Raw genomic sequence first — 26,855 nt, 5'->3', positions numbered from 1 at the left:
TTCTTTGAGTCTCCAGGGTGCAAGAAGTGCAAGCGCTACAAAGACGGGGTGACTCACCGCCACTTGATGAGGGTCTCAATGAGGCGGGTGTAGCCTTGCGCCGCAGCCAGGTGCAGCAGGGTCATCCCCCGGAAGCTGATGTGGTGGACGAGCGTCTCCGAGCGGAGCCAGCAGGACCGAGACATCATCTTCTCACACAAAGACACGATGCGCTCCTCGAAGGAGTCTGAAGCAGCCTGGGGGCAGGGCGGGGAGACGGTCATGAGGCAGAGGAAGGCCCCCTCCCCTCCCTCCTTCCGGGGCCTTTGCCCTTGACAAAACGTCTGCCTGGCTCTTCAAAGTTGGGTCCTCCCCAAAAGATGCCTGGATCTGCCCCCGCAAGAAGCCACAATGGAAGGCCGGGGCAAACAAGCTGCCAAGCATGGAGTTCCCCCAGGCTGAACGCCACCTCCCCCAGCACCACAGACCAACCCCACCAGTGCCCAGGGAGAGGGGCCGCAAGCGTCCTCCAGGTCTGTTAAAGACGCGGGAAATGCGGAAGCAGACAGCCCCTGCTCAGTGCACTCCTCAGCGCCCAGCAGGGACAAATTAACCAATTGCAAAAGCCGAAGAGCAAATTACAGTTTCTAAAAACTGGCTCCTGTTGTCTGCTGCCGCTCCTCCTTCCTGCTCTCCTTCAACAGAGCCCTGGGGTGGGAACCACAGCTCAGTGGGAGAGCATCTTTCTCGCATGCGCGAGGTCTTGTCCCTGGCGCCTCCAACTGAAAGGATCCAGTAGTATTCTCACAATTTTTATTGTTTAATCTCAAATTTTATTTTAAAAATTAAAATAAAAACCTGTACATTAAAAATGTAAATAGTTTCAAGTTTCTTCATTTCTCCTAACGCTCTGCGTTTTTTAAATTTTTGGGGGGGGGACACTAGTGGGCAGCTCACCCAGGGCACCAGAAACCCTGGCACTGGCCCTGGCCACAAGGGAATCCTTCCCATGGCACCAGAAACCCTGGCACTGGCCCTGGCCACAAGGGAAGCTGAGCCAAAGAACCCTGCCCCTGCCCCAGGCCAGGCTGAGCCACTGCTGGTCGGCCTCCAAGTCTGCCCCCCCCACAAGTGCCCACAGCCCCACAGGAGATCCGAGAGGCTCCCTGGAGCAGGGAAGGGAGGTTCCAGAGACAGCAAGATCCAGTCCCACAGGGCAAAGCGCCTCCCCTAGTACCCCCATTATATTGGGGGGGGGCAGCCTGCTCCCCCAAGAAGATTCCCCCTCTGGCAGCCCCCCCCCGGTACCCCAGTGACCTTTCTGACCCACCTCGGGCTCTGAGCGGCCTCAGACCAAAGCATCCAGGCATCCTTCTCAACATCCCCCTCCAGCTATCCCCTGCCCCGGACATGCTGAGACGGAGTCCTGGAACAGTCCTTTCTGGCAGGTCAAATGATGTATGGGGGGGCATGAAAAGTGAAGGGGACCTTCTGGCAAGGCCAACCCCAGCTGGGTGACGGGAAGGGTTTTGTTCACGCAGCCTTGCTGGGCTCCCCAGGCCAGAGAGGTTGTGAGGGGGTTGACCTCTGCCTCACGAGGACCCTGAGATCCCTGACTGCCCCCCCACCTCACGCCCTGCTACCCAGAAGGGGAACATAAGAACAGAAGAGAAGCCCTGTTGGATCAGGCCAGTGGCCCCTCCAGTCCAACACTCTGTGTCACATAAGAACATAAGAGAAGCCATGTTGGGTCAGGCCAATGGCCCATCCAGTCCAACACTCTGTGTCACATAAGAACATAACAGAAGCCATGTTGGATCAGGCCAGTGGCCCCTCCAGTCCAACACTCTGTGTCACATAAGAACATAAGAGAAGCCCTGTTGGATCAGGCCAGTGGCCCCTCCAGTCCAACACTCTGTGTCACATAAGAACATAAGAGAAGCCCTGTTGGATCAGGCCAGTGGCCCCTCCAGTCCAACACTCTGTGTCACATAAGAACATAAGAGAAGCCCTGTTGGATCAGGCCAGTGGCCCCTCCAGTCCAACACTCTGTGTCACATAAGAACACAAGAGAAGCCAGGTTGGATCAGGCCAGTGGCCCATCCAGTCCAACACTGTGTCACATAAGAACATAAGAGAAGCCCTGTTGGATCAGGCCAGTAGCCCATCCAGTCCAACACTGTGTCACATAAGAACACAAGAGAAGCCCTGTTGGATCAGGCCAGTGGCCCATCCAGTCCAACACTGTGTCACATAAGAACATAAGAGAAGCCCTGTTGGATCAGGCCAGTGGCCCCTCCAGTCCAACACTCTGTGTCACATAAGAACACAAGAGAAGCCCTGTTGGATCAGGCCAGTGGCCCATCCAGTCCAACACTGTGTCACATAAGAACATAAGAGAAGCCCTGTTGGATCAGGCCAGTGGCCCATCCAGTCCAACACTGTGTCACATAAGAACATAAGAGAAGCCATGTTGGGTCAGGCCAATGGCCCCTCCAGTCCAACACTCTGTGTCACATAAGAACATAAGAGAAGCCCTGTTGGATCAGGCCAGTGGCCCCTCCAGTCCAACACTCTGTGTCACATAAGAACATAAGAGAAGCCCTGTTGGATCAGGCCAGTGGCTCCTCCAGTCCAACACTCTGTGTCACATAAGAACATAAGAGAAGCCCTGTTGGATCAGGCCAGTGGCCCATCCAGTCCAACACTGTGTCACATAAGAACATAAGAGAAGCCCTGTTGGATCAGGCCAGTGGCTCCTCCAGTCCAACACTCTGTGTCACATAAGAACATAAGAGAAGCCATGTTGGGTCAGGCCAATGGCCCATCCAGTCCAACACTCTGTGTCACATAAGAACATAAGAGAAGCCCTGTTGGATCAGGCCAGTGGCCCCTCCAGTCCAACACTCTGTGTCACATAAGAACAGAAGAGAAGCCCTGTTGGATCAGGCCAGTGGCTCCTCCAGTCCAACACTCTGTGTCACATAAGAACATAAGAGAAGCCCTGTTGGATCAGGCCAGTGGCCCATCCAGTCCAACACTCTGTGTCACATAAGAACAGAAGAGAAGCCATGTTGGATCAGGCCAGTGGCTCCTCCAGTCCAACACTCTGTGTCACATAAGAGCATAAGAGAAGCCATGTTGGGTCAGGCCAATGGCCCATCCAGTCCAACACTCTGTGTCACATAAGAACATAAGAGAAGCCATGTTGGATCAGGCCAGTGGCCCATCCAGTCCAACACTCTGTGTCACATAAGAACATAAGAGAAGCCCTGTTGGATCAGGCCAGTGGCTCCTCCAGTCCAACACTCTGTGTCACATAAGAACATAAGAGAAGCCATGTTGGATCAGGTCAGTGGCTCCTCCAGTCCAACACTCTGTGTCACATAAGAACATAAGAGAAGCCCTGTTGGATCAGGCCAGTGGCTCCTCCAGTCCAACACTCTGTGTCACATAAGAACATAAGAGAAGCCATGTTGGATCAGGCCAGTGGCCCATCCAGTCCAACACTCTGTGTCACATAAGAACAGAAGAGAAGCCATGTTGGATCAGGCCAGTGGCTCCTCCAGTCCAACACTCTGTGTCACATAAGAACATAAGAGAAGCCATGTTGGATCAGGCCAGTGGCTCCTCCAGTCCAACACTCTGTGTCACATAAGAACATAAGAGAAGCCCTGTTGGATCAGGCCAGTGGCCCATCCAGTCCAACACTCTGTGTCACATAAGAACAGAAGAGAAGCCATGTTGGATCAGGCCAGTGGCTCCTCCAGTCCAACACTCTGTGTCACATAAGAGAAGCCCTGCTGGATCAGGCCAGTGGCCCCTCCAGTCCAACACTCTGTGTCACATAAGAACAGAAGAGAAGCCATGTTGGATCAGGCCAATGGCCCATGCAGTCCAACACTCTGTGTCACATAAGAACAGAAGAGAAGCCCTGTTGGATCAGGCCAATGGCCCATCCAGTCCAACACTCTGTGTCACATAAGAACAGAAGAGAAGCCATGTTGGATCAGGCCAATGGCCCATCCAGTCCAACACTCTGTGTCACATAAGAACAGAAGAGAAGCCATGTTGGATCAGGCCAGTGGCCCCTCCAGTCCAACACTCTGTGTCACATAAGAACATAAGAGAAGCCCTGTTGGATCAGGCCAGTGGCTCCTCCAGTCCAACACTCTGTGTCACATAAGAGAAGCCCTGCTGGATCAGGCCAGTGGCCCCTCCAGTCCAACACTCTGTGTCACATAAGAACAGAAGAGAAGCCATGTTGGATCAGGCCAATGGCCCATGCAGTCCAACACTCTGTGTCACATAAGAACAGAAGAGAAGCCCTGTTGGATCAGGCCAATGGCCCATCCAGTCCAACACTCTGTGTCACATAAGAACAGAAGAGAAGCCATGTTGGATCAGGCCAATGGCCCATCCAGTCCAACACTCTGTGTCACATAAGAACAGAAGAGAAGCCATGTTGGATCAGGCCAGTGGCCCCTCCAGTCCAACACTCTGTGTCACATAAGAACATAAGAGAAGCCCTGTTGGATCAGGCCAGTGGCTCCTCCAGTCCAACACTCTGTGTCACATAAGAGAAGCCCTGCTGGATCAGGCCAGTGGCCCCTCCAGTCCAACACTCTGTGTCACATAAGAGAAGCCCTGCTGGATCAGGCCAGTGGCCCCTCCAGTCCAACACTCTGTGTCACATAAGAACAGAAGAGAAGCCATGTTGGATCAGGCCAGTGGCCCACCTAGTCCAACACTCTGTGTCACATAAGAACATAACAAAAGCCATGTTGGATCAGGCCAGTGGCCCATCCAGTCCAACACTCTGTGTCACATAAGAACCTAAGAGAAGCCCTGTTGGATCAGGCCAGTGGCCCATCCCGTCCAACACTCTGTGTCACATAAGAACATAAGAGAAGCCCTGTTGGATCAGGCCAATGGCCCCTCCAGTCCAACACTCTGTGTCACATAAGAACATAATAGAAGCCCTATTGGATCAGGCCAATGGCCCATCCAGTCCAACACTCTGTGTCACATAAGAGAAGCCCTGTTGGATCAGGCCAGTGGCCCATCCAGTCCAACACTCTGTGTCACATAAGAACATAAGAGAAGCCATGTTGGATCTGGCCAAAAGTCCATCCAGTCCAACACTCTGGGCCACATAAGAGAAGCCATGTTGGATCAGGCCAAAAGTCCATCCAGTCCAACACTCTGGGTCACATAAGAGAAGCCATGTTGGATCAGGCCAATGGCCCATGCAGTCCAACACTCTGTGTCACATAAGAACAGAAGAGAAGCCCTGTTGGATCAGGCCAATGGCCCATCCAGTCCAACACTCTGTGTCACATAAGAACAGAAGAGAAGCCATGTTGGATCAGGCCAATGGCCCATCCAGTCCAACACTCTGTGTCACATAAGAACAGAAGAGAAGCCATGTTGGATCAGGCCAGTGGCCCCTCCAGTCCAACATTCTGTGTCACATAAGAACATAAGAGAAGCCCTGTTGGATCAGGCCAGTGGCTCCTCCAGTCCAACACTCTGTGTCACATAAGAGAAGCCCTGCTGGATCAGGCCAGTGGCCCCTCCAGTCCAACACTCTGTGTCACATAAGAGAAGCCCTGCTGGATCAGGCCAGTGGCCCCTCCAGTCCAACACTCTGTGTCACATAAGAACAGAAGAGAAGCCATGTTGGATCAGGCCAGTGGCCCACCTAGTCCAACACTCTGTGTCACATAAGAACATAACAAAAGCCATGTTGGATCAGGCCAGTGGCCCATCCAGTCCAACACTCTGTGTCACATAAGAACCTAAGAGAAGCCCTGTTGGATCAGGCCAGTGGCCCATCCCGTCCAACACTCTGTGTCACATAAGAACATAAGAGAAGCCCTGTTGGATCAGGCCAATGGCCCCTCCAGTCCAACACTCTGTGTCACATAAGAACATAATAGAAGCCCTATTGGATCAGGCCAATGGCCCATCCAGTCCAACACTCTGTGTCACATAAGAGAAGCCCTGTTGGATCAGGCCAGTGGCCCATCCAGTCCAACACTCTGTGTCACATAAGAACATAAGAGAAGCCATGTTGGATCTGGCCAAAAGTCCATCCAGTCCAACACTCTGGGCCACATAAGAGAAGCCATGTTGGATCAGGCCAAAAGTCCATCCAGTCCAACACTCTGGGTCACATAAGAGAAGCCATGTTGGATCAGGCCAATGGCCCATCCAGTCCAACACTCTGTGTCACATAAGAACATAAGAGAAGCCCTGTTGGATCAGGCCAATGGCCCCTCCAGTCCAACACTCTGTGTCACATAGGAACATAAGAGGAGCCCTGTTGGATCAGGCCAATGGCCCATCCAGTCCAACACTCTGTGTCACATAAGAACATAAGAGAAGCCCTATTGGATCAGGCCAATGGCCCATCCAGTCCAACACTCTGTGTCACATAAGAGAAGCCCTGTTGGATCAGGCCAGTGGCCCATCCAGTCCAACACTCTGTGTCACATAAGAACATAAGAGAAGCCATGTTGGATCTGGCCAAAAGTCCATCCAGTCCAACACTCTGGGCCACATAAGAGAAGCCATGTTGGATCAGGCCAAAAGTCCATCCAGTCCAACACTCTGGGTCACATAAGAGAAGCCATGTTGGATCAGGCCAGTGGCCCATCCAGTCCAACACTCTGTGTCACATAAGAACATAAGAGAAGCCCTGTTGGATTAGGCCAGTGGCCCATCCAGTCCAACACTCTGTGTCACATAAAAACACAAGAGAAGCCATGTTGGATCACGCCAGTGGCCCATCCAGTCCACTGGGTTCTTCGCCGCATTTCTGAACACGGTCTTTGGCCAGGCATTCTTGATCTATCCTTTTGAAACCACAAGAAACGAAGAGAGGGAAAGGGTCTCTGGAAGTTGCTGCCAAAAAGCCCCCTCCCCCCCCCGTGTGACTATTCCACCTAACCCCCCCCCCGAGACTCCACCTCAGGGCAGGTGCAGTTCAGCCTGCAGGGCCGGGGGAGGGGCCAGCCATGTGCATCACCCTCTGCCACAAAAGCCAGCTCCCCCCCACCCCCCGCATCCGCTGCCGCCTCTGAGCTCGATGGAAAGAATTCTGGGGCCTCCTGGCTGCCACCAGTGGGGGGGGAGATGCCGGCTGGCCCTCCCTCCCTAATCCCCCGCCTTGATGATGTGTGGATCTTATCTCCCCCCCCCCCCTCCACTGCCCCAAGAAACCAAGAATAGCAGGCCTGGCCACACAGGTGCCAATCCCAGAGAAACCCGAGACCCCACGACGCCAGGGACAGAAAGGGCTAAATATATCGGGCCGGCCGCCAGGCCTGGCCACAAAGAGAAAGAAAAGGAGGCGGGCGGGAAGGAGAGGGGCAGCCCAAAGAGCCCCCTTTGCTGTGCCCTCTGTGCTTTCCAAGAGCCCTTCCAGTTCTGCCCGTGGCCCTCGTCAGCTGGTGGGTGGCAGGACCGCACCAACAGAGCGAGGGGGGTGGACACTGCAAGGTCCCCGGCTCCCTCCAGGAGCGCCAGCCCCAGCACAACCCTGCGGCTTGCCTTTGCGTCCTCCTCTCAGACCACCTCATCGCCCCCCTTCCCTGAAGATCTTCCTTCCACAGGCCGCCCCCATCTCGGGGTGCAGAGGGCAAGGCTGCTTCCCGCCCTGGCAGTGGCTCTCCTGCATGCTCTCTCCCGGGGGACCCCTTCACCCCAAAGCTGCAGGGCAGGGACCCCTCAGACTCTTCCGTGGGGAGAGGGGAGCCCCAGCTGGGTGGCCGGTGGTGGCCATGTTTCCGTAGCAGCTTCCTTGTGGCAGGCAGGCAGGCAGGAGGTCAGTCTGACCTGTCCATCCCTTGGGAGTCCAGGCCCTCCAGCCAAGTCCTCCCCCACCCCCCAGCCTTCATGAGCAGGAGAGAGAGGGATATGGGTGGGGAGGAGGGGGGAACTGGAGACAGTGGGGCGGGGGGGGGTGACCCTGGGGAGGTTTCCTTCACCTGCCCTCCTCCTTTCTTCCCCAGGGGACTCAAAGCGGGTTGCATCGCTCCCCTCCCCGCCCACGTTCCCCACACAACAGCAACAAGAAGCCTGCCAAGGAGGTTTGGCTGGGAGGGGGTGGCAGGCCGGCTTCCCCAACAGAGAAGGGATTTGAACCCACGTCTCTGAGACCCCAGGCCAGCGATCCAATCATTGCACCACACCGGATCTTCGTTGCTACCGTAGCTGGCAGGGTTTGGGAGAACTGCAAAAGGCTTCAATGGGTCCCAATTTCAGAGACTGATGGGGGGGGCAAAAAGACACCCCAGGAGGGGCTGCTCAGGGCAGAAGGCCCAAGGGAGGGCATGTGGCAAGATGGGCTGGGGCCAGAGAGCCGTTAGCAGGAGGAAGACACGACACGGAGGGGTGGCCACTAGCTCGGTCCGCACGGATATCATCCTGCTGCATGTCTCTGTCTGCTGGAAAGAGAGAGCCCGGCACGCCCATGATACATACGAAAGAGCTCAGATAAACGTGAGCGTGTACTTCACGTAACATGAGAACGATTCAAAGCACGTCTCACGGATTATGATGGAACCCGCCCTGAGTCTGTTTGCAAGGAGGGCAAGACACAAATTATATAAATAACTAAATACACACACTGAGCGTAACTGGCGAGCAGGGTGCCCAAAGAGAAGGGCGGGCCGGGCAGCGCCCCCCCCCCCAACGGATGAGCTGCAGCATCCTCAGGATGGGCCCGAAGAGTAACTCTGTGGAGGGCACAGCTGGGGATGGGGGGGCAGGAAGGTGCCACTAGCCTGCAGGGGAAGGATACAGTCCTTCCCTCCCAAAAAGCCCCCAGTTCCTCCCAGAATGCCAAGGTGCAGCTGTGCCATTATGAGTGGAAGGGGGGCACCCCCCCCCCAAAGAAACAGCCTCTCCGGCCACAGAACAGGAGACGCAGCCAACAGCCCCAAGCAACTCCAGACGGTCCAGAAGCAGACTGGCTGGGGGCGGGGGGTGGGATTCAATCAAGCAGAGGTCAGGAGATCTTGGCCTCCCCTGTCCCCCCCCCCCAACGCTTGGCCCGCCCACGGATAGCTCACCTGGCTGGGCAGCTTCTCCCCCTGGGGCTGGGGGGCCGTGGGGACAGCAGTCATCTCAGCTACTCGCTTCTCCATCTGCTCCAGCCGCTCCAGGATAGACATTCGGAACTGGTTGTCTGAATTGGGGGGGGGGGGAGAGAAATCATGACATTCTGGTCTTCCCCCACCCACCCGCCTCCCGGTCTCTGCTTCCCTGCGGATGGAAGGTGCATGAGAAGGAGGTCAGGGTGGGGTGCAGGGGCTAATCCAGACTCAAGGCCGATTAGCCAGGTTGGGAAATGGCTGCGCTAATCCCCAGATCTTCCTTGCTGGGGAGGGAGATTAGAGGGTGTGTAGAAGGCGGGGGGGGGGGGGGGCTGGCAGACTCAGCACCAAGTGGCAGGAAAGGGCCCAGGTGTCCCAAAGCCTCCCCTTCCACCAGCTCCCTTCAAGGGCTTTGCTAGGTGACCTTGGGGGCCCACCTCACAGGGTCGCTGGGAGGATAAAGTGGGAAAGGGCTCGGCCGCTCGGGGTGCCCACCCCCTGAGGGGAGAAAGGGGGGGGGGAGCGCCCCTGAGCAAGAGAAAAGTCCTTCAGAAGAGGGCCAGGAGCCACAAGCCCACCGGAGGGGTGGGGATGGGGGATGCCCGCCTTGCTCCATGCCCTCCACTCGTCCCCACTTTGGCAACCACAGCCCGGCCTGGCCTCTCCTCCTACCCTCAGCACCATCATCATGCCTTGCCCCCCCCAGCTCATTCCCCCATGCCCCCTCCCCCCCAAACCTGCCTCCTAACCAGCCCCCCCCGCCAGGGGATCAAGGGGGGGGAGGACCAGAGCAGGGTTTCCTCTGAGCTGAGCTCCCCCCCCCCCCATCCCTCCAGGCCAGAGAATCGCCCCTGGGGCTGGGAAGCTGGGGTCAGGCTGGATGTCCTCGCTGTGCCCAAACTCCAGGCAGGGCTGCCTTGGCCCTCCCCCCCCTGCTGCCCCCCCTGCCGCGGCAGCCTCCCCTCCCCCCGGTACCTGCTGCGTCCATCTCCCGGCGGGAGCCAGGGGGCTGCGCCCACCCACCCAGCCAGGCACCCGGCGGCGCTCTGCTGCTCGTCCGCGGCTCCCCGCGGGCAGGGCAGGGCAGGGAAGGGCAGGGCAGCCCCGGCTAGCGCCGCCCCCGCCGGGGAGGGAGGGAGGGAGGGGCCCGCCGGAGACCCCCAAGCGGGGGAGGCGGCGGAGGCTGCAGGCTCCAAAGGGGGACGAGCAGCAGCGGCCGGCCCGAAATAGCCTCCCGGCTGGGGGGGGGGGAGGGGGGAGGGCGCGCCCTGCAGGACAGCGGAGGCCCCAGCCGGCCAGAGCGCGGCCCGAGAAGGCAGCAGGGAAGGAGCTCCCTCCCCCGCCAGCGCCCTCCTCACTTCTGGGGCTGCCTCGGGTGGCGGGGAGTTCCGCCGGACTCAGCGCCCCGGCTGGGCGCCGCTGCTGGCAAAGCTGTTCCCTCCCCCTCCCCAAATCGTGCCAGGCCTTGGAAGGCTCCTCTTTCTCCTGTATTCGTTGTTTATTTGTCCTAATATCAGGCTGTATCCTCCCGCATTTCCTTCCCTTGGGCCCTGCCTTTCCCCCCAACTAGGACCCCAAGCCGCTGACACCTGCTTTTAATTTATTGAGAGATTTATATTGCCCCTTTCCTTGCAGTTCCAGGCAGCGATCAATAATCGCTGAAAACCAGAAATAAAATAACAAACCAACCTCTCCCTCCCCCCTCCCTTAAGACACCTGCCATTCCAAACTGCCTCCATTTTATCTTCACAACATCCCTGCAAGGTAGGCTAGGCTGAGAGAGGGTGACTGGCCAAGGCCACCCAGCAAGCTTCCCAGGCAGAGTGCGGATTTGAACCTGGGTCCGTGTGCAAGAGGCTTGCCTGTGGGGTGGTGGGGGGACCTGCATTGCCTGGGCCAGGTCACCCGGTGGGTCCTGGAATTACAACTGTCATCTCCAGACCACAGAAATCAGCCCCCCCTTGAGAAAATGCCTGTTTTGGAGGGGGGGCTCTCTGCCATTGTATCCCACTGAGGTTCCTCCCTTTCACAAGCTCCACCTCCAAATCTCCAGGAATTTCCCAGCCTGGACTTGGCAACCCGAGCCAGGTCCCAGGTTCAAGTCCTGCTCTCTCTCTCAGTGCAGAAACCCAAACAGAGGAGACAAGATATGGCCAGATGGCCGGAGGGTCCCACTGGAGAGGAGGCAGCTTCCAAGGCCCCTCCCTGTTCACCTGGTCAGAGACAGGGCCCAACCTGACCCCCAGGGGCCCCTTGTGGAGGAGAGGGTGTGGGGGAGACTCAGCCCTGGGCCAGGGGAAAAGAGGCTCAGGGATCGGGACCAGAAGCCAGTGCTCCCAAGGAGAAGGGGGGAGGGACGTGGGTCAAGGACGCGGGGCTGGGAGCCAGGTCTCTCTCCGGGGTGTTATTCCTGGCCTGCTGTGCCCCCGTCATGGAAAGTCGTGACCCTCTCCTTCCTTCCAGCCCTCCAGCCACGTCCCCCTCCCCGTAAGGTGACACCCTGGAGCTGGCCCCCAGCCGAGAGGAGACCGGGAGGGCCTCGCTGCAGCCAGGTTTCCCCAACACTAAGCCGCAAACAATCCCGGGGGAGGGCCTCAGCACCGCCTCCCCCACCGAGAGAGGACACAACTCCGACCTTAGTTGGGCAGCTCGGCTTGGAGGCCTGGCAGCCAGGGGAGGGGAGCTGGCACCCAAAGGGGCAGGAGGGGTGCCCCTCGGGCAGACAAGCAGGGAGGGGTGCGGAGCGGCTCAGGCTCAGCCAGCCAGGCTTCAGGTCTCCTCGAGGACATGCTGCAAAAGCCTGTGCCACTTGTGGGGAGGGGGAACCCCAGAACCCCCTCCCTCCCCAGTGCGGCGGGGGGGGGGGATACAGCAGAGCTCCTTCTCCAGAGACCCCGTGCCCAAGCGAGAGGGCCCACTCACCATCCAGGGAGAGCCAATCCAGCTGGGTGCTGGGCAGCGCCATGAAGTTGCGGGCTCGGTACTCGAAAAGGACCGACAGGGAGACCAGCCTGGAATCCTGAGCGACTTGCAGGGGCACCAACCCGGCCTCGTGGGCTGCGCAAGGAAAGCCAGAGAGCCCCTGAGAAAAGGAGCTCTCCTGCGGGAGGGGAGGCCTGGCAGCATGCCCCTCTCCCCTCCCCTCCCCTCCCCATACCTGGGCAGTAGCATCTCAGCACTCCCGCCTGGATAAGGGAGGCGGGGACCGAGATCTGGTCGAAGAGGCAGGTGTAGGGCTCCGCCTCCTCCGCCCAAGGGCCCGTGATGAGTACCTTGACCCCGCCCTGTTCCAGCAGAGCAAGAGAAGAAGATGAAGATATTGGATTTATATCCCGCCCTCCACTCCAAAGAGTCTCAGAGCGGCTCACAATCTCCTTTCCCTTCCTCCCCCACAACAGACACCCTGTGAGGTAGATGAAGATATTGGATTTATATCCTGCCCTCCACTCTGAAGAGTCTCAAAGCGGCTCACAATCTCCTTTCCCTTCCTCCCCCACAACAGACACCCTGTGAGGTAGATGAAGATATTGGATTTATATCCTGCCCTCCACTCTGAAGAGTCTCAGAGCGGCTCACAATCACCTTTACCTTCCCCGCCCCCACAACAGACACCCTGTGAGGTGGGTGGGGCTGGAGAGGGCTCTCACAGCAGCTGCCCTTTCAAGGACAACCTCTGCCAGAGCTATGGCTGACCCAAGGCCATTCCAGCAGCTGCAAGTGGAGGAGTGGGGAATCAAACCCAGTTCTCCCAGATAAGAGTCCGCACACTTAACCACTACACCAAACTGGCTCTCTTCTGATGGGGCTGAGAGAGCTCTCCCAGAAGCTGCCCTTTCAAGGACAACCTCTGCCAGACAACCTATGGCTGACCCAAGGCCATGCTAGCAGGTGCATCTGGGGGAGTGGGGAATCAAACCTGGTTCTCCCAGATAAGAGTCCGCACACTTAACCACTACACCAAACTGGCTCTCACAGCAGCTGCCCGTTCAAGGACAACCTCTGCCAGAGCTCTGGCTGACCCAAGGCCATTCCAGCAGGTGCAAGTGGAGGAGTGGGGAATCAAACCCGGTTCTCCCAGATAAGAGGCCGCACTCTTCACCACTACACCAAACTGGCTCTCCCAAGAGGCGGGAAGGTCACGGGAAGAAAGGGGAGGCTCCTCCCTCTTGGGCTCCTAGCCTGGAGCTCTTGGTCTTCCTCCCCACCTGCCAGCAACCTGGCTGGCTCCCCCCCAGGCTCTGCATGCCCCAGCGACCTCCCTGCCCCCCACCCACCTCTGGGTAGGACCACTCCGGGGAGAAGTCAGTGATGGGGGCCAGTGGCTGCGGGGTGGTGGCTCCTTCGGCCTCATAGCCAGGCTGCATAGCCAGAGCCTCCGGCAGGACGGGGGCCGGACTGCCCGGGTGGGCGCTGCCTTCCTTGGGGCCAGGCATGCTGCCCGGCTCCTCGGTCATGAGTTCGCTCATGAGGTCTGGGAAGCGGCTGTCGAAGGAGAGGCCGAAGGAGCTTCCTGCTGCCGCCGCTGCTGCCGTCTGGATGATGGAGTACAGCTCGTCGTGGAGCTCTGAGGCCGCCATCGTCGCCACCTCCTCGGCTGGGCCCCGCCCACTCTCGCCCAGCGCCTGCTCGGCCTGCGAGCCCCCCTCGCCGGTGGTCTCCATGGGGGTCTCGGGACGGTCCTTCAGCTCCGTCCCCTCGGCGGCAGAGGGCGAAGGCGGCATTGGCACTTGTCCGGCTCCATCGTCTTGGATGAAGAAGCGGTTCGTGGACACGTAGAGCGAGTAAACGGGCCGGGTGGAGGACTCCGGGGGCGGCTCCGCTTTGGCTTGGAGCTCCGCCCCACCCCCGTAGGTCTGCCCCTGCTTGGGGCTGTTGAGGAAGCAGTCGGGGTCAAAGGTCTCCGTCCCCTCCTCGTTCGTCTCCATGGTAGCCTCCAGGTTCTGGGAGAGGACCAGGCCGGGGCCGGGCAGGAGGGCTAGCCCCAGAGGGGCGGCCGGTGTCCCGCCACCATCTCCCGAGACCAGGTGCTGGCTGGGGGGAAAAGTCAGGGGCTTCTCCGTGCCGCCCAGGCCGGTCATGACCAGAATGGTGCTCCCCGGAAGGCTGACGGAAAGCGTGACAGCCGGCAGCTCCTGCTTGGGGAAGCCATCGGGTGGTGCCAGGCCGGGCGAGGGCTGCGTGGAGTCAGGACAGGCGTTGGCCAGGCCAGGCTGAAGGGCCTTGGGCAGCTTAGATTCTTTCTCCGATCCGGACGGCTTGGCCAACTCGGGCTCAGCTTTCGCTTCGGCGCCACCAGAAATGTTCTGGACTTCCGTCAGGGCAGGGTAGGGACTGGGGCGGACTTCCACCTTCGGGGAGATGATGCGGTGTTTCGTGCTGCTGCATTTGTGCGGGATGTGCCCAGGGCTCCCTGGCAGGTTGGGGGACAGAGTAGAGAACACCATGAGGAGAAAAGGCAAGGAAGTTCAGGGAAATGGCTGAGACCATCTCCCAGTCGCCTCCAGCAGAACTACTTTCTTCTATCTGAACATACTCGGGGGGCCTCGCAAGACACTGGGCCACCCCCCCGCCCCCGCACGGGCCCTGCTCCTGCACAGCTTCCTTCTTCAGACCAAAACAGGTGCAGAATCCCCACTGGGGGGGCACTGCATCGCTGCCCAGAGAGTAAAGCTGTTGAGAAAGGAGAGGAGGGAGACTAATGCGGAGGGAGGGGCCAGGAGGAGGCCATCAGGGGCCAGGGCGCCCAGTGAGGCAGAAGGCCTGGATTCGATGCCAGGGTGAGACGCGGGGAAGGCCTTTCTCGGGGAGAGACAGTCCACTTCAGGAAGGCAGGCCTGGCGACCCAACAGTCGACTCAGTACAAGGATTTGTTTGGAGGAAGAAGAAGATATTGGATTTATATCCCGCCCTCCACTCCGAAGAGTCTCAGAGCGGCTCACAGTCTCCTTTCCCTTCCTCCCCCACAACAGACACCCTGTGAGGTAGATGAAGATATTGGATTTATATCCTGCCCTCCACTCTGAAGAGTCTCAGAGCGGCTCACAGTCTCCTTTACCTTCCTCCCCCACAACAGACACCCTGTGAGGTAGATGAAGATATTGGATTTATATCCCGCCCTCCACTCCAAAGAGTCTCAGAGCGGCTCACAATCTCCTTTACCTTCCTCCCCCACAACAGACACCCTGTGAGGTAGATGAAGATATTGGATTTATATCCCGCCCTCCACTCCAAAGAGTCTCAGAGCGGCTCACAATCTCCTTTACCTTCCTCCCCCACAACAGACACCCTGTGAGGTAGATGAAGATATTGGATTTATATCCCGCCCTCCACTCCAAAGAGTCTCAGAGCGGCTCACAATCTCCTTTACCTTCCTCCCCCACAACAGACACCCTGTGAGGTAGATGAAGATATTGGATTTATATCCCGCCCTCCACTCCGAAGAGTCTCAGAGCAGCTCACAATCTCCTTTCCCTTCCTCCCCCACAAGACACCTTGTGAGGCAGGTAGGACTGAGAGAGCTCTCCCAGAAGCTGCCCTTTGAAGGACAGAGTCTCAGAGCAGCTCACAATCTCCTTTCCCTCCCTCCCCCACAACAGACACCCTGCGAGGCAGGTAGGACTGAGAGAGCTCTCCCAGAAGCTGCCCTTTCAAGGACAGAGTCTCAGAGCGGCTCACAATCTCCTTTCCCTCCCTCCCCCACAACAGACACCCTGTGAGGTAGATGAAGATATTGGATTTATATCCCACCCTCCACTCCGAAGAGTCTCAGAGCGGCTCACAATCTCCTTTCCCTTCCTCCCCCACAACAGACACCCTGTGAGGTAGATGAAGATATTGGATTTATATCCCGCCCTCCACTCCGAAGAGTCTCAGAGCGGCTCACAAATGGGGAAAAGGAGAACAGGGTTAGCTACTTTGTGTCCCCGTTGGGGCAAAAGGCAGGGCACAAATAAAGTCAATTTTATCCTCACAACCACCCCATGAGGTTGGGCAGGATGAGTGGACGAAGGTCACCTAGGGGGCTTTTTTGGTGGCCGGCTGGGGATTTGAATTCTGGTCTCCCGGATCCTATTGTGACACTCAAAGCAGAACCCCCCCCCCCCCAGGCTTCACACAGGTGGAAGGCCCAGAACACATCCTGGGAGGAGGCAGCCCCCCCCCCCAGCAAAGAACAATCACATTTACTCAGCCCTGACAATGCCTTTGGACAGGTTTTTAATATTTCTCTTTTGCAGATTTTGGAGAACGAAATTAGCAACTTCAGGGGAAGGCCTCAGGCTCTCTGCCCTGTTGTTGGCCCTCCAGAGGAACTGGTTGGCCACTATGTGAGACAGGAGGCTGGGCTAGATGGATCCTCATTGGTCTGCCCCAGCAGGGCTCTTCTGAGGTTCTTATGAAGGCCTCAGCCTCTCTGTCCTGTTGCTGGACCTCTAGAGGAACTGGCTGGCCACTGTGAAACAGGAGGCTGGACTGGATGGACCCTCCCTGGTCTGACCCAGCAGGGCTCTTCTGAGGTTCTTATGAAGGCCTCAGGCTCTCTGCCCTGTTGTTGGCCCTCCAGAGGAACTGGTTGGCCCCTGTGTGAGACAGGAGGCTGGGCTAGATGGACCCTCATTGGTCTGCCCCAGCAGAGCTCTTCTGAGGTTCTTATGAAGGCCTCAGCCTCTCTGTCCTGTTGCTGGACCTCTAGAGGAACTGGTTGGCCACTCTGTGAAACAAGAGGCTAGACTGGATGGACCCTCACTGGTCTGACCCACAGAGCTCTTCTAAGGTTCTTATGAAGGCCTCAGGTGTGGCCTGATATGCAAATGAGCTCCTGCTGGGCTTTTTCTACAAAGAAAGCCCTTTTGAAACAATGGTGATGTCAGGGGGTGTGGCCTGATATGCAAATGAGCTCCTGCTGGGCTTTTTCTACAAAGAAAGCCCTTTTGAAACAATGGTGATGTCAGGGGGTGTGGCCTGATATGCAAATGAGCTCCTGCTGGGCTTTTTCTACAAAGAAAGCCCTTTTGAAACAATGGTGATGTCAGGGGGTGTGGCCTGATATGCAAATGAGCTCCTGCTGGGCTTTTTCTACAAAGAAAGCCCTTTTGAAACAATGGTGATGTCAGGGGGTGTGGCCTGATATGCAAATGAGCTCCTGCTGGGCTTTTTCTACAAAGAAAGCCCTTTTGAAACAATGGTGATGTCAGGGGGTGTGGCCTGATATGCAAATGAGCTCCTGCTGGGCTTTTTCTACAAAGAAAGCCCTGGTTCTAATTGTTCTAACTTATTGTACATGTTTACTGTTGTAACTCACCCCTGCTGCCCAAGGAAGGGCAGGGTGGAAATCCAAATAAATACAATAAAATAATCCAGATGGGCAGCTGTGTTGGTCTGAAGCAGTAGAACAAAGCAGGAGTCAAGTTTCACCTTTAAGACCAACCAAGTTTTATTCAGAATGTACCTGATTCCTTGTCTGATGAAGTGTGCTTAATAAAACTTTGTTGGTCTTAAAGGTGCCACTTGACTCCTGCTTTGTTCTATAATAAAATAATGCCTCAGAAATACTGCAGTTCACCACTGGAGGGCAGCCCACTCCCCTGACAACCCAAAGCACGGGGGGGGGGGGAGAGGGGGCTTGCACATAACCTCTTTCCCAACCTCTGTCTGCAGTGAAAAAAACAAAACCACACTTGGCTACTCCGGGTGCCCCCTCCAGACAGACCTGCCCCCCCAGTCCTTCCACTGGAATCAGTGCAGTTGAAAAACAGTTTTGCCCAGACACAGGACAAGCAGCAGGCCTCCCTGAAGAATTGAGCTGGGCCGCTTGGCTGGGCTTTCTGTTTGGTGTATTGTTGTTGTTAGGCCTTTAATACTTTTGTTTTGATGAGCTTTTGGGCAGTGAATCTGACACTTAATGAGAAGTGGGTTATAAACCTTGCAGATCAATAAATAATGGTGCGTGGCTTCACATTGTGGTAACCACATGGAGTCACTGTTGTTTCTGCAAAACCAAAACAACTGTTTTTTTTTAAAGATTAGCCAAGGGCACTTACTTAGAAGTAAAGAGATGCAATTATTTTTGTGTCAGGAGGCTTATATGCCTATTGAGAGCCAGTCTGGTGTAGTGGACTCTTATCTGGGAGAACCAGGTTTGATTCCCCACTCCTCCACTTGCAACTGTTGGAATGGCCTTGGGTCAGCCAGATCTCTGACAAAGGGCAGCTTTCTGTGAGAGCTCTCTCAGCCCCACCTACCACACAGAGTGTCTGTTGTGGGGTGGGGGGTGGGGAAGGTAGACCGCTCTGAATCTCAGAGTATAGGGTGGGATATAAATCCAGTATCATCTTCTTATCTGGGAGAATGGGGTTTGATTCCCCACTCCTCCACTTGCAGCTGCTGTAATGGCCTTGGGTCAGCCAGAGCTGTCACAGGAGTTGTCCTTAAAAAGGCAGCTTCTGTCAGAGCTTTCTCAGCCCCACCCACCTCACAGGGTGTCTGTTGTGTAAACTGCTCTGAGATTGTAAACTGCTCTGAGACTGATTCAGTGAGAAGGGCGGGGTATAAATCTACAATCTTCTTCTTTTCTTCTTCTTCCATTGAACAGGGATGCTCAGTGAGCGGCTCTGGAGCTCCTGGTGGGGGGGTGTCTTTGATGATGTGCTCCCTACAGCTCTGCTGAGCCCTCCTCCTCCAGCAAGCCCCCCCCCCCCGCTCCAGAGATGTCAGGAAGGCCATTGCCCAGTAGAGCTTGTGGCTGGCAGGTAGGTTCCACCCAGAAACAGGGGCTGCTGGGAGGCCCAGCAGATGGCAAAGTGACCAGTCTCCCAGAAGTGGGGCCTTTGTGCCAGGGACACAAAGGAAAGGCCGTTCCCCTCCACCAGCCCCCCCCCCTCCGCTCTACTGCTTCTGCTTGCCCATCCCAGCACTTGAGGGGCTGACGAAGAGAGAGCAAGCTGGCTGCAGGGGAGACCGAGTGGAAGCACGGCAAGGGCGGCCGGAGACCCAGTAATGGCACGTCTCATGGCAAAAGGGGCATTATGCCTCCCTCTCAAGGGCCAGCTGGCACCCTGGCACTCTGCGCGGCTGTGCCTTGGAAGGAGAAGAAGAAGAAGAAGATATTGGATTTATATCCCACCCTCCACTCCGAAGAGTCTCAGAGCGGCTCACAATCTCCTTTCCCTTCCTCCCCCACAACAGACACCCTGTGAGGTGGGTGGGGATGAGAGAGCTCCCACAGAAGCTGCCCTTTCAAGGACAACTTTGCTAAAACTATGGCTGACCCAAGGCCATTCCAGCAGGTGCAAGTGGAGGAGTGGGGAATCAAACCTGGTTCTCCCAGATAAGTCCGCACACTTAACCACTACACCAAACTGAGCCAGTTTGGTGTAGTGGTTAAGTGTGCAGACTCTTATCTGGGAGAACCGGGTTTGATTCCCCACTTCTCCACTTGCACCTGCTGGAATGGCCTTGGGTCAGCCAGAGCTCTGGCAGAAGTTGTCCTTGAAAGGGCAGCTGCTGTGAGAGCCCTCTCCAGCCCCACCCACCTCACAGGGTGTCTGTTGTGGGGGAGGAAGGGAAAGGAGATTGTGAGCCGCTCTGAGACTCTTCGGAGTGGAGGGCGGGATATAAATCCAATATCTTCTTCTTCTTCTCCTTCCGAGGCACAGCCGCGCAGAGTGCCAGGGTGCCTTCCCCGCTCAAGTTCAGTAGCCCCTGGTGGTCAGATGCAGGCTAGCAGCTGAAAAGGTGATACTTATATCTTTAGTCCTAGTTTCATATTATATGGCATTATATATTATATATATAACATTAGATATACATAATATTATTATATGTAATATTATATATGATGTGATATTAGTTATAAGCTGCAGTACTGGAGTCCAGCTCTGCTCATGACCTGAATTTGATCCCAGCGGAAGCTGGTTCAGGTAACCGACTCAAGATTTACTCAGCCTTCCATCCTTCCAAGGTCAGTAAAATGAGTCCCCAGCTTGCTGGGGGGAAAGTGTAGCTGACTGGGGAAGGCAATGGCAAACCACCCCGTAAAAAAGTCTGCCAAGAAAACATTGTGATTTGGCGTCACCCCATGGGCTGTTAATGACTCGGTGCCTGCACAGGGGACTACCTTTACCTTTTTTATTGGTTATATATTCAATATTAGTGCCCAGGGATGAAGGCCCTCTCCACCTTTGTGACTGACCAGGAAACAAAACCCAAGAATGTTCAGATTTTTTAGAACTCTGCCTTTGAGGAAGAGAATGGTTAAGTATTTATGAAACGTTTTGACTAATGGTGCTCTGAGTTACAGTCTGATAACAAAATGACCCAGCCACAAGAAGAACATAAAAGCAAGTGTACCAGAACAAACCAGCAGCCTGTGTAGTCCAGCACCCACACCCTGCAGAACCCAACCGGATGCCCAGGAAGGCCTAGAATCGAGGCTACGAGGCCAAGCCCTTCCCCTCTTGCTGCTACCTAGCAAAGTGTATCCAGAGGCAGGGCTGTCTGTACTACTAGGCAAAGGAGGTGACTGCCTAGAGCGCCAGCCTTCTGGAGGCGCCAAACTGGGTGCCTCCCATGTGACTCGGTGCCATTATCAGTGCAGGAGGGGGGTGTCAGAAGTCAGCCTTGTCTGGGGTGCCAGATAGTTTGAGGCCGGCCCTGTCCGGAGGCATACTGTCTCTCTCTGAAGCAGAGACTCCACCTAGCCACCCAGCAGGGAGAAGAAGTGGGAACGAGGCGGGGTCCTGGAGGGAGGGGTGCTACTCACCAAGGCTGCTGCTGCAGAGGCAGGCGTGTGTCCGGGGCGGGGGCTTGGCCTGGTGGCTTTCCAGGATCTGGTGCACCAGCTGCTCAATGGAGAACTCAGACGTGCCATTCCCGTTGCTGCAGGTCCACTTGATGCCGTGGACTGTGGGAGACAGAAAGCAGCCACGGCCGGAGGTGCACATGAGCCAGGGCCGAGGCACCCCACCCCCACCACACACATGCCCTCGCACTCTTCCGCACAGGCCCAAGGGTTGGCAACTCCTGCTTGGGAAATACCTGGAGATTGGGGAGGTGGAGTCCAAGGAGGGGAAGTTTGGGGAAGAGGAAAGGGGCAGTGGCCTGAAGTCCAGCCTCCAGGGAAGCCATTCCCGCCAGAGGAAGAGATCTCTGTGGTCTGGAGCTCTGGGAGATCTCTAGCTCCCCCTGGAGGTGGGCAGCCTCCCCTCATGGGGCAAGGGGCCTTCTAAGGAGCAGCTTGCCCTGCATTTCCCACCCTGTGCCCATCCCCTCGGCAGCCATCCCCACAAGAACTTAATGAATAGTCTTTCACCTTGCACCTGTTTGGTTACATTTGTTCTGCCTGCTGGTGATTTCAAAGCCATTCCCACCCACCACGCTACCGTGTCATGGGGAGGGATGATGGCTCAGTGGTAGAGCACCTATTGGCAGGCAGAAGCAGAAGGTTCAATCCCCGGCATCTCCAACTAAAAAGGGTCCAGGCAAAGAGGCATGAAAAACCTCAGCTTGAGACCCTGGAGAGCCGCTGTTAGTCTGAGTAGACAAGACTGACTTTGATGGATGCAGGAGGTCTGATTCAGTAGAAAGCAGCTTCATCGGTTCATATATGTTCATTTGAACCTTGTTTTAAGGGAGGGATGGTGGCTGAGTGGTAGAGCATCTGCTTGGTAAGCAGAAGGTCCCAGGTTCAATCCCCGGCATCTCCAACTCAAAAGGGTCCAGGCAGGGAGGCGTGAAAAACCTCAGCTTGAGACCCTGGAGAGCCTCATAAGTGTTAGGGAGGGATGGTGGCTGAGTGGTAGAGCATCTGTTTGGTAAGCAGAAGGTCCCAGGTTCAATCCCCGGCATCTCCAACTAAAAAGGGTCCAGGCAAGTAGGCGTGGAAAACCTCAGCCGGAGACCCTGGAGAGCCGCTGCCAGTCTGAGCAGACAATACTGATTTGGGGAGGGATGGTGGCTCAGTGGTAGAGCACCTGCTTGATAAGCAGAAGGTCCCAGGTTCAATCCCCGGCATCTCCAACTAAAAAGGCAAGTAGGCATGAAAAACCTCAGCTGGAGACCCTGGAGAGCCGCTGCCAGTCTGAGTAGACAAGACGGACTTTGATGGACCGAGGGGGGGCCTGATTCAGTAGAAGGCAGCTTCATATGTTCAATACACCTTCACCTCTATATGCCAACTGCCGATTTAAATCTAAGCATCCAGAAATGGCTCCTTGGTGGCATGGAGCAGTGCCGGATTAAACCCTGTGGAAGCCCCTAGGCAGTCAAAATCTCCGCACCACCCCCCCTGGCAAATTATCTCAGAGTTGGAGCACCCGCCCTGCCACCTGCGGCCCCCACTGCAGCCTGCAGGCACTTTCCAGAAAGCCCCTTTGACAAAACTGCAGGGGGGGGGAGGCAGAGAGAGGCAAACTTGGCGGTGACGCCAGCAGCAGCCGCACCGGGCAAGTTGGGCAAAGAGCGGCTCAGTTGCTGGCTGCGCTTGCAGGCTGGGAGGACAGCAAGAAGGGGGAAACCGGGGCGGGGGGGAGCCAGCCTGGAGCCCCTAAAGGCCTGGAGGCCCATAGGCCAGTGCCCACTTGGCCTAATTGTTAATCTGGCCCTAGCATGGGGTGGGGGGTGCTTGTGCTGCCCCGGAGCCTTCAGCAGGGGAAATGGCTGCTGTGTAGGCAGGACCTTTGGGGAAACCCAGATTTTCCCAACCACACAGCAGCCAGCCTGGCCTTGCTTTCTCAAAGCAGTGGAGCAAAGCAGGTTTGGAAAAGATCACAGGGAAGCCAAGGAAGACCTGCGGGGTGTCCCGCTGGGGAAGAAGGGGGAAAACCCATTTCCCCAAAGCCTTGAGCCCTGGAATGGAAGCCTGGTCAGAGGCCGAACTGGCTCAAGAAATCCCCAGCAGCCCTGAAGAACTACAATTCCCAGGGTTCTTTGCATGAAGCCTTGCCAGTCCCATCAGCTTCAGCCTGTCCAGAACGACAGCAGAGAGCGCTAGCCTCCAAGGGGCGGCTTTGCCAGCTCTCCCCTCAGCAGCCGGACTCCTCCCATAGACCAAGGACAGGTCAAGCCACAGGCAACTGTTTTGCTCCAAGAGTCGCTGGCCAGACATCCCTGGGAAACTCACAAGCATGGAAGGATGACCCCGCCCCCATTACCACTGTGGCACACATCTCACACACACACACATACTGCGGCTAATAGCCACTGATGGACCTCTGCTCCATATTTTTATCCAATCCCCTCTTGAAGCTGGCTGTGCTTGTAGCCGCCGCCACCTCCTGTGGCAGTGAATTCCACATGCTAATCACCCTTTGGGTGAAGAAGGACTTCCTTTTATCCGTTTTAACCTGACTGCTCAGCAATTTCATCGAATGCCCACGAGTTCTTGTTTTGTGAGAAAGGGAGAAAAGTATCCACTGACTTATCTGCCATAAATTTATCCCCAGAATTTGGACAATGAGGTCCTCTGTTTTGCCAAGATCCAGTGGCCATGAGTTCCATACATATTAATAAATAAAGACCACTCCCCTGCAGCTGCCCCCCACTGCACAGCAGCCTCCTCCCCAGCCTGCCCCTTCAGAGCCCACCCCCACCATCCCCCTGCCCCCCTGTCCCCCCGTCTCTCACACATGGGCTTCAGCTGCCCGACCAGCTCTTCTTTCGACCACTTCAGCCACTCCTTGCGATCGCTGTTGATGGAGCAAAGGACGGGGCCGCAGATCTTCCCGCAGTCTTCGATGGCCGGGACGTTCAGGTAGTGCACCAGCACGATGTCTGGATTCTGGAGAGGGGAGAGCAGCTTGGCTGGGGAAGGGGAAAGCAGGAACTGCCCAGAGACTGAAAAGAGGGGTTGGGGCTCGTGGCCTCTGGGAAGGCAAACCACCCTTATGCCCCAAATCCCTCCACCCTTTCTTCTGCACCCAGTCCGGCATCTTGTCTCCTGCTGTGGCCAACCACAGGACTGGACTACTGCAATGCAGTCTCTGTGGGCAGCCGCTGGAGACTGTTTGGAGGCTGCAGCTAGTGCAGAATGTAATCCCCAGCCGACCCGACAGCAGCTGTGCTGGCTTTCCCACTCTCAGTCCCAATTCAAGGTGCTGGTTTTGTCCCTTAAAGCCCTACATGGTTAGGGATTGGGATGATCTGAAGGCCAACTCCCCCTCCCCCCCCCGCCCTCTCGTGGTGGCCTGAACTTCAGCTCCGATCCTTGCTGGGGTTCTCACAGCTGGGCTGCTGCTATTTTTATGGCTTCGTGGCCGGGCCTATTTCCTGTCTTCCCAGGACTTTTATACTTTGCTTAGTCATCTGCCGAGGAGGGCGGCTGGGTTTAAAAAAGACAGGCAGGTAGGCAGTTGCTCAAAATAAATGGAGAAATGGGGGCTGCTATTGATTCCTTCCCTCTTGTCAGACTCCACCGTCACCCGTCAATAAAGGAACAAACAAGCTGAACAAACTGAACGGCCAGTGAAGAAGCAGCGGCAGCTCTGGACCCCGGAGACCCAGCTGAAGCCCTTCCCCACCTCCCAGGGCCCAAGAGGCAGCAGGCTCCCCTCCTGGAGCTCCCCTCCTGCAGCCCTTCCTCACTTGGCAGCAGCACAGCCTCCCTTCATGGGATGATATTGCTCCGCTGGAACCTTTGGTGGGCAGGTTTCATTGGGCCACTGATGTTCTAGTATGATGAGAGAAGGAGAAAATTCTCCTCCCCAGTCATCGCCTCCAGGTTGGGCACCACTTTATAAATGCTTATCTTGCCCCTACTGCCAGGATTTTTGGAAGAAGACGACGACAACTGCAGATTTATACCCCGCCCTTCTCTCTGAATCAGAGTCTCAGAGCGGCCTGCAATCTCCTTTATCTTTTCCCCCCACAACAGACACCCTGTGAGGTGGGTGGGGCTGAGAGAGCTCTGACAGCAGCTGCCCTTTCAAGGACAACCTCTGCCAGAGCTACAGCTGGCCCAAGACCATGCCAGCAGCTGCAAGTGAAGGAGTGAGGAATCCAACCCAGTTCTCCCAGATAAGAGTCCGCACACTTCACCAGACTGGCTCACCAAAAGGCCCCCCAGCCTTTGCAGGGAAGGCGTTCCAGCCATGGGGGCCACTCCAATTCGGAGCCTTTCAGCGCTTTCCCAAAGCACCCATTCCCATCCGTGCAGCCAGCCAGCTTGGGCTCTGGCATCGCTGATTCTTTGGGCTTCAGTCCTTGTGCTGGCGACTGGACCAGAATCCTCGGGATCCAGACAAAGCTTGCCCCATGGCAGTCGTGGGAAGCCCTTTCTGCCCCATAACATGGGACCAAGGCCACAATGGGGGTCCTCCTACTTTGACCCCAAGGCAAGGCGGGAAAGAGCAGCCACTGCAGGTCCTCCAGCCTGCCCCCCCCACTTACCTCCGGGGTCCCCCCCTCCCGCTTCCAGGCAGGTACCTGCAGGAGCCAATAGCAACGCCGGTGGAATGTTGGGACGATGGCCGAATGGACGTAGCAGCCGTAGAGACACTGGTGGGGGGAGGCAGAGAATGGTTGGAGCTGCTGGGGGGGGGGGGGCAATGGATCTTCCCTCTTCCTCCCCAGCTCCTCCAGGAATCCCCCCCCCCATTTCTCTCCTATGTGACTGACTGCCCCAGATCTCCCCCCAGGGAGGTCTTGAATGCCCAGGCCTCTGCCCCTGCTCCCTTTTCTCTCTCCCGCCGGCTCTTGCCTTCCCGGCCCTCACCTCGACCCCTTTTACTTTCAGCTTCATGTGGTCCTCGCGGGTGGTCTTCCCGTCCTTGCGCTTCTTCCAGCAGTAGCCGTCCTTGCGATATTTCACCTTCTTGCGGTTGTACAGGATGATGGAGCCATTCTGTGGCCTGCAAGAAAGGAGGTGCAGGCTCAGGCACCCGGGAGGGAGGGGGGGCATCTTCAGTGTTTCTTAAGACTGGCTTCCAAAGAAGCCGGGGGCACTCTGGGCCCAAAGAGACGCCTGCTGTGGCAGGAAGGCAGGCTGTGCTGGGGACAGAGCAAGTGATCCTTCCCCAAACTGGTTTGAGATGGTATTTTTTGGAACGATGGCAGTCAACGCTTTGGATGCCGTGTGGACAGGAAAGTGTGCATTTCTGGAGGTCCTGCCCACATTGGCACCATTTCCCTTGCCTCAGCCCCCACCCGGCCATATTTCCCCCTGTGAAAACCACCCTCACCGCAGGATCAGCCATCGAAAATTGCTGTAATGTCACAGAATCATAGAATCCTAGAGTTGGAAGGGACCTCTTGGGTCATCTAGTCCAACCCCCTGCACAATGCAGGAAACTCACAAACCCCTCCCCCTAAATTCACAGGATCTTCATCGCTGTCCAATGGCCATCTAGCCTCTGCTTAAAAACCACAAAGGAGGGAGAGCCCACCACCTCCCAAGGAGGAAGCCTTTTCCACTGAGGAATCGCTCTTAGTCAGGAAGTTCTTCCTAATGTTTAGCTGGAAACTCTTTTGATTTAATTTCAACCCATTGGTTCTGGTCCTACCTTCCGGGGCCACAGAAAACAATTCCACCCCATCCTCTCCAGGACAGCCCTTCAAGGACTTCAGTGTCAGAATGCTGCAATGACCTATCTCCTGGGTCCTCCAGATTCCCACCTTTCATTTTTAAAAGTCATTGCCTGCCCCACTGAGTGTCCCCTAAGAGGGAGGGAGCTGGACTTCCTCCTTACCTGGTCTTGGGGGAACAGGAGAGCCATTCTTCGTGCTTCTCAAAGGTGATCAAATAGGAGGCGATCTCCTGGAGGGACAGAGAGAGGGTGAGAA

The 26,855-nt window shown here is 56.4% G+C and overlaps 1 protein-coding gene across 1 annotated transcript in view; it reads right to left on the bottom strand.

The window, feature by feature from the left end:
- CAMTA2 (calmodulin binding transcription activator 2) overlaps positions 1-26,855 on the bottom strand; it is a 44,716-nt gene that overhangs the window by 9,217 nt on the left and 8,644 nt on the right. Inside the window, exons 4-13 of the mRNA XM_060255803.1 lie at positions 26,762-26,829; positions 25,789-25,924; positions 25,500-25,571; positions 23,703-23,856; positions 20,842-20,982; positions 13,358-14,493; positions 12,241-12,367; positions 12,006-12,140; positions 9,060-9,175; positions 58-236 (exon numbers count right to left, since the gene is read on the bottom strand). Of these exons, the coding sequence (XP_060111786.1) occupies positions 58-236; positions 9,060-9,175; positions 12,006-12,140; positions 12,241-12,367; positions 13,358-14,493; positions 20,842-20,982; positions 23,703-23,856; positions 25,500-25,571; positions 25,789-25,924; positions 26,762-26,829 (2,264 nt within the window). The remainder of the gene's footprint in view (positions 1-57; positions 237-9,059; positions 9,176-12,005; positions 12,141-12,240; positions 12,368-13,357; positions 14,494-20,841; positions 20,983-23,702; positions 23,857-25,499; positions 25,572-25,788; positions 25,925-26,761; positions 26,830-26,855) is intronic.

The sequence above is a fragment of the Heteronotia binoei genome, chromosome 15 (genome assembly GCF_032191835.1).
Source record: "Heteronotia binoei isolate CCM8104 ecotype False Entrance Well chromosome 15, APGP_CSIRO_Hbin_v1, whole genome shotgun sequence".
Classification (NCBI taxonomy): domain Eukaryota; kingdom Metazoa; phylum Chordata; class Lepidosauria; order Squamata; family Gekkonidae; genus Heteronotia; species Heteronotia binoei.
This window is presented reverse-complemented; position numbering and strand designations above follow the sequence as displayed.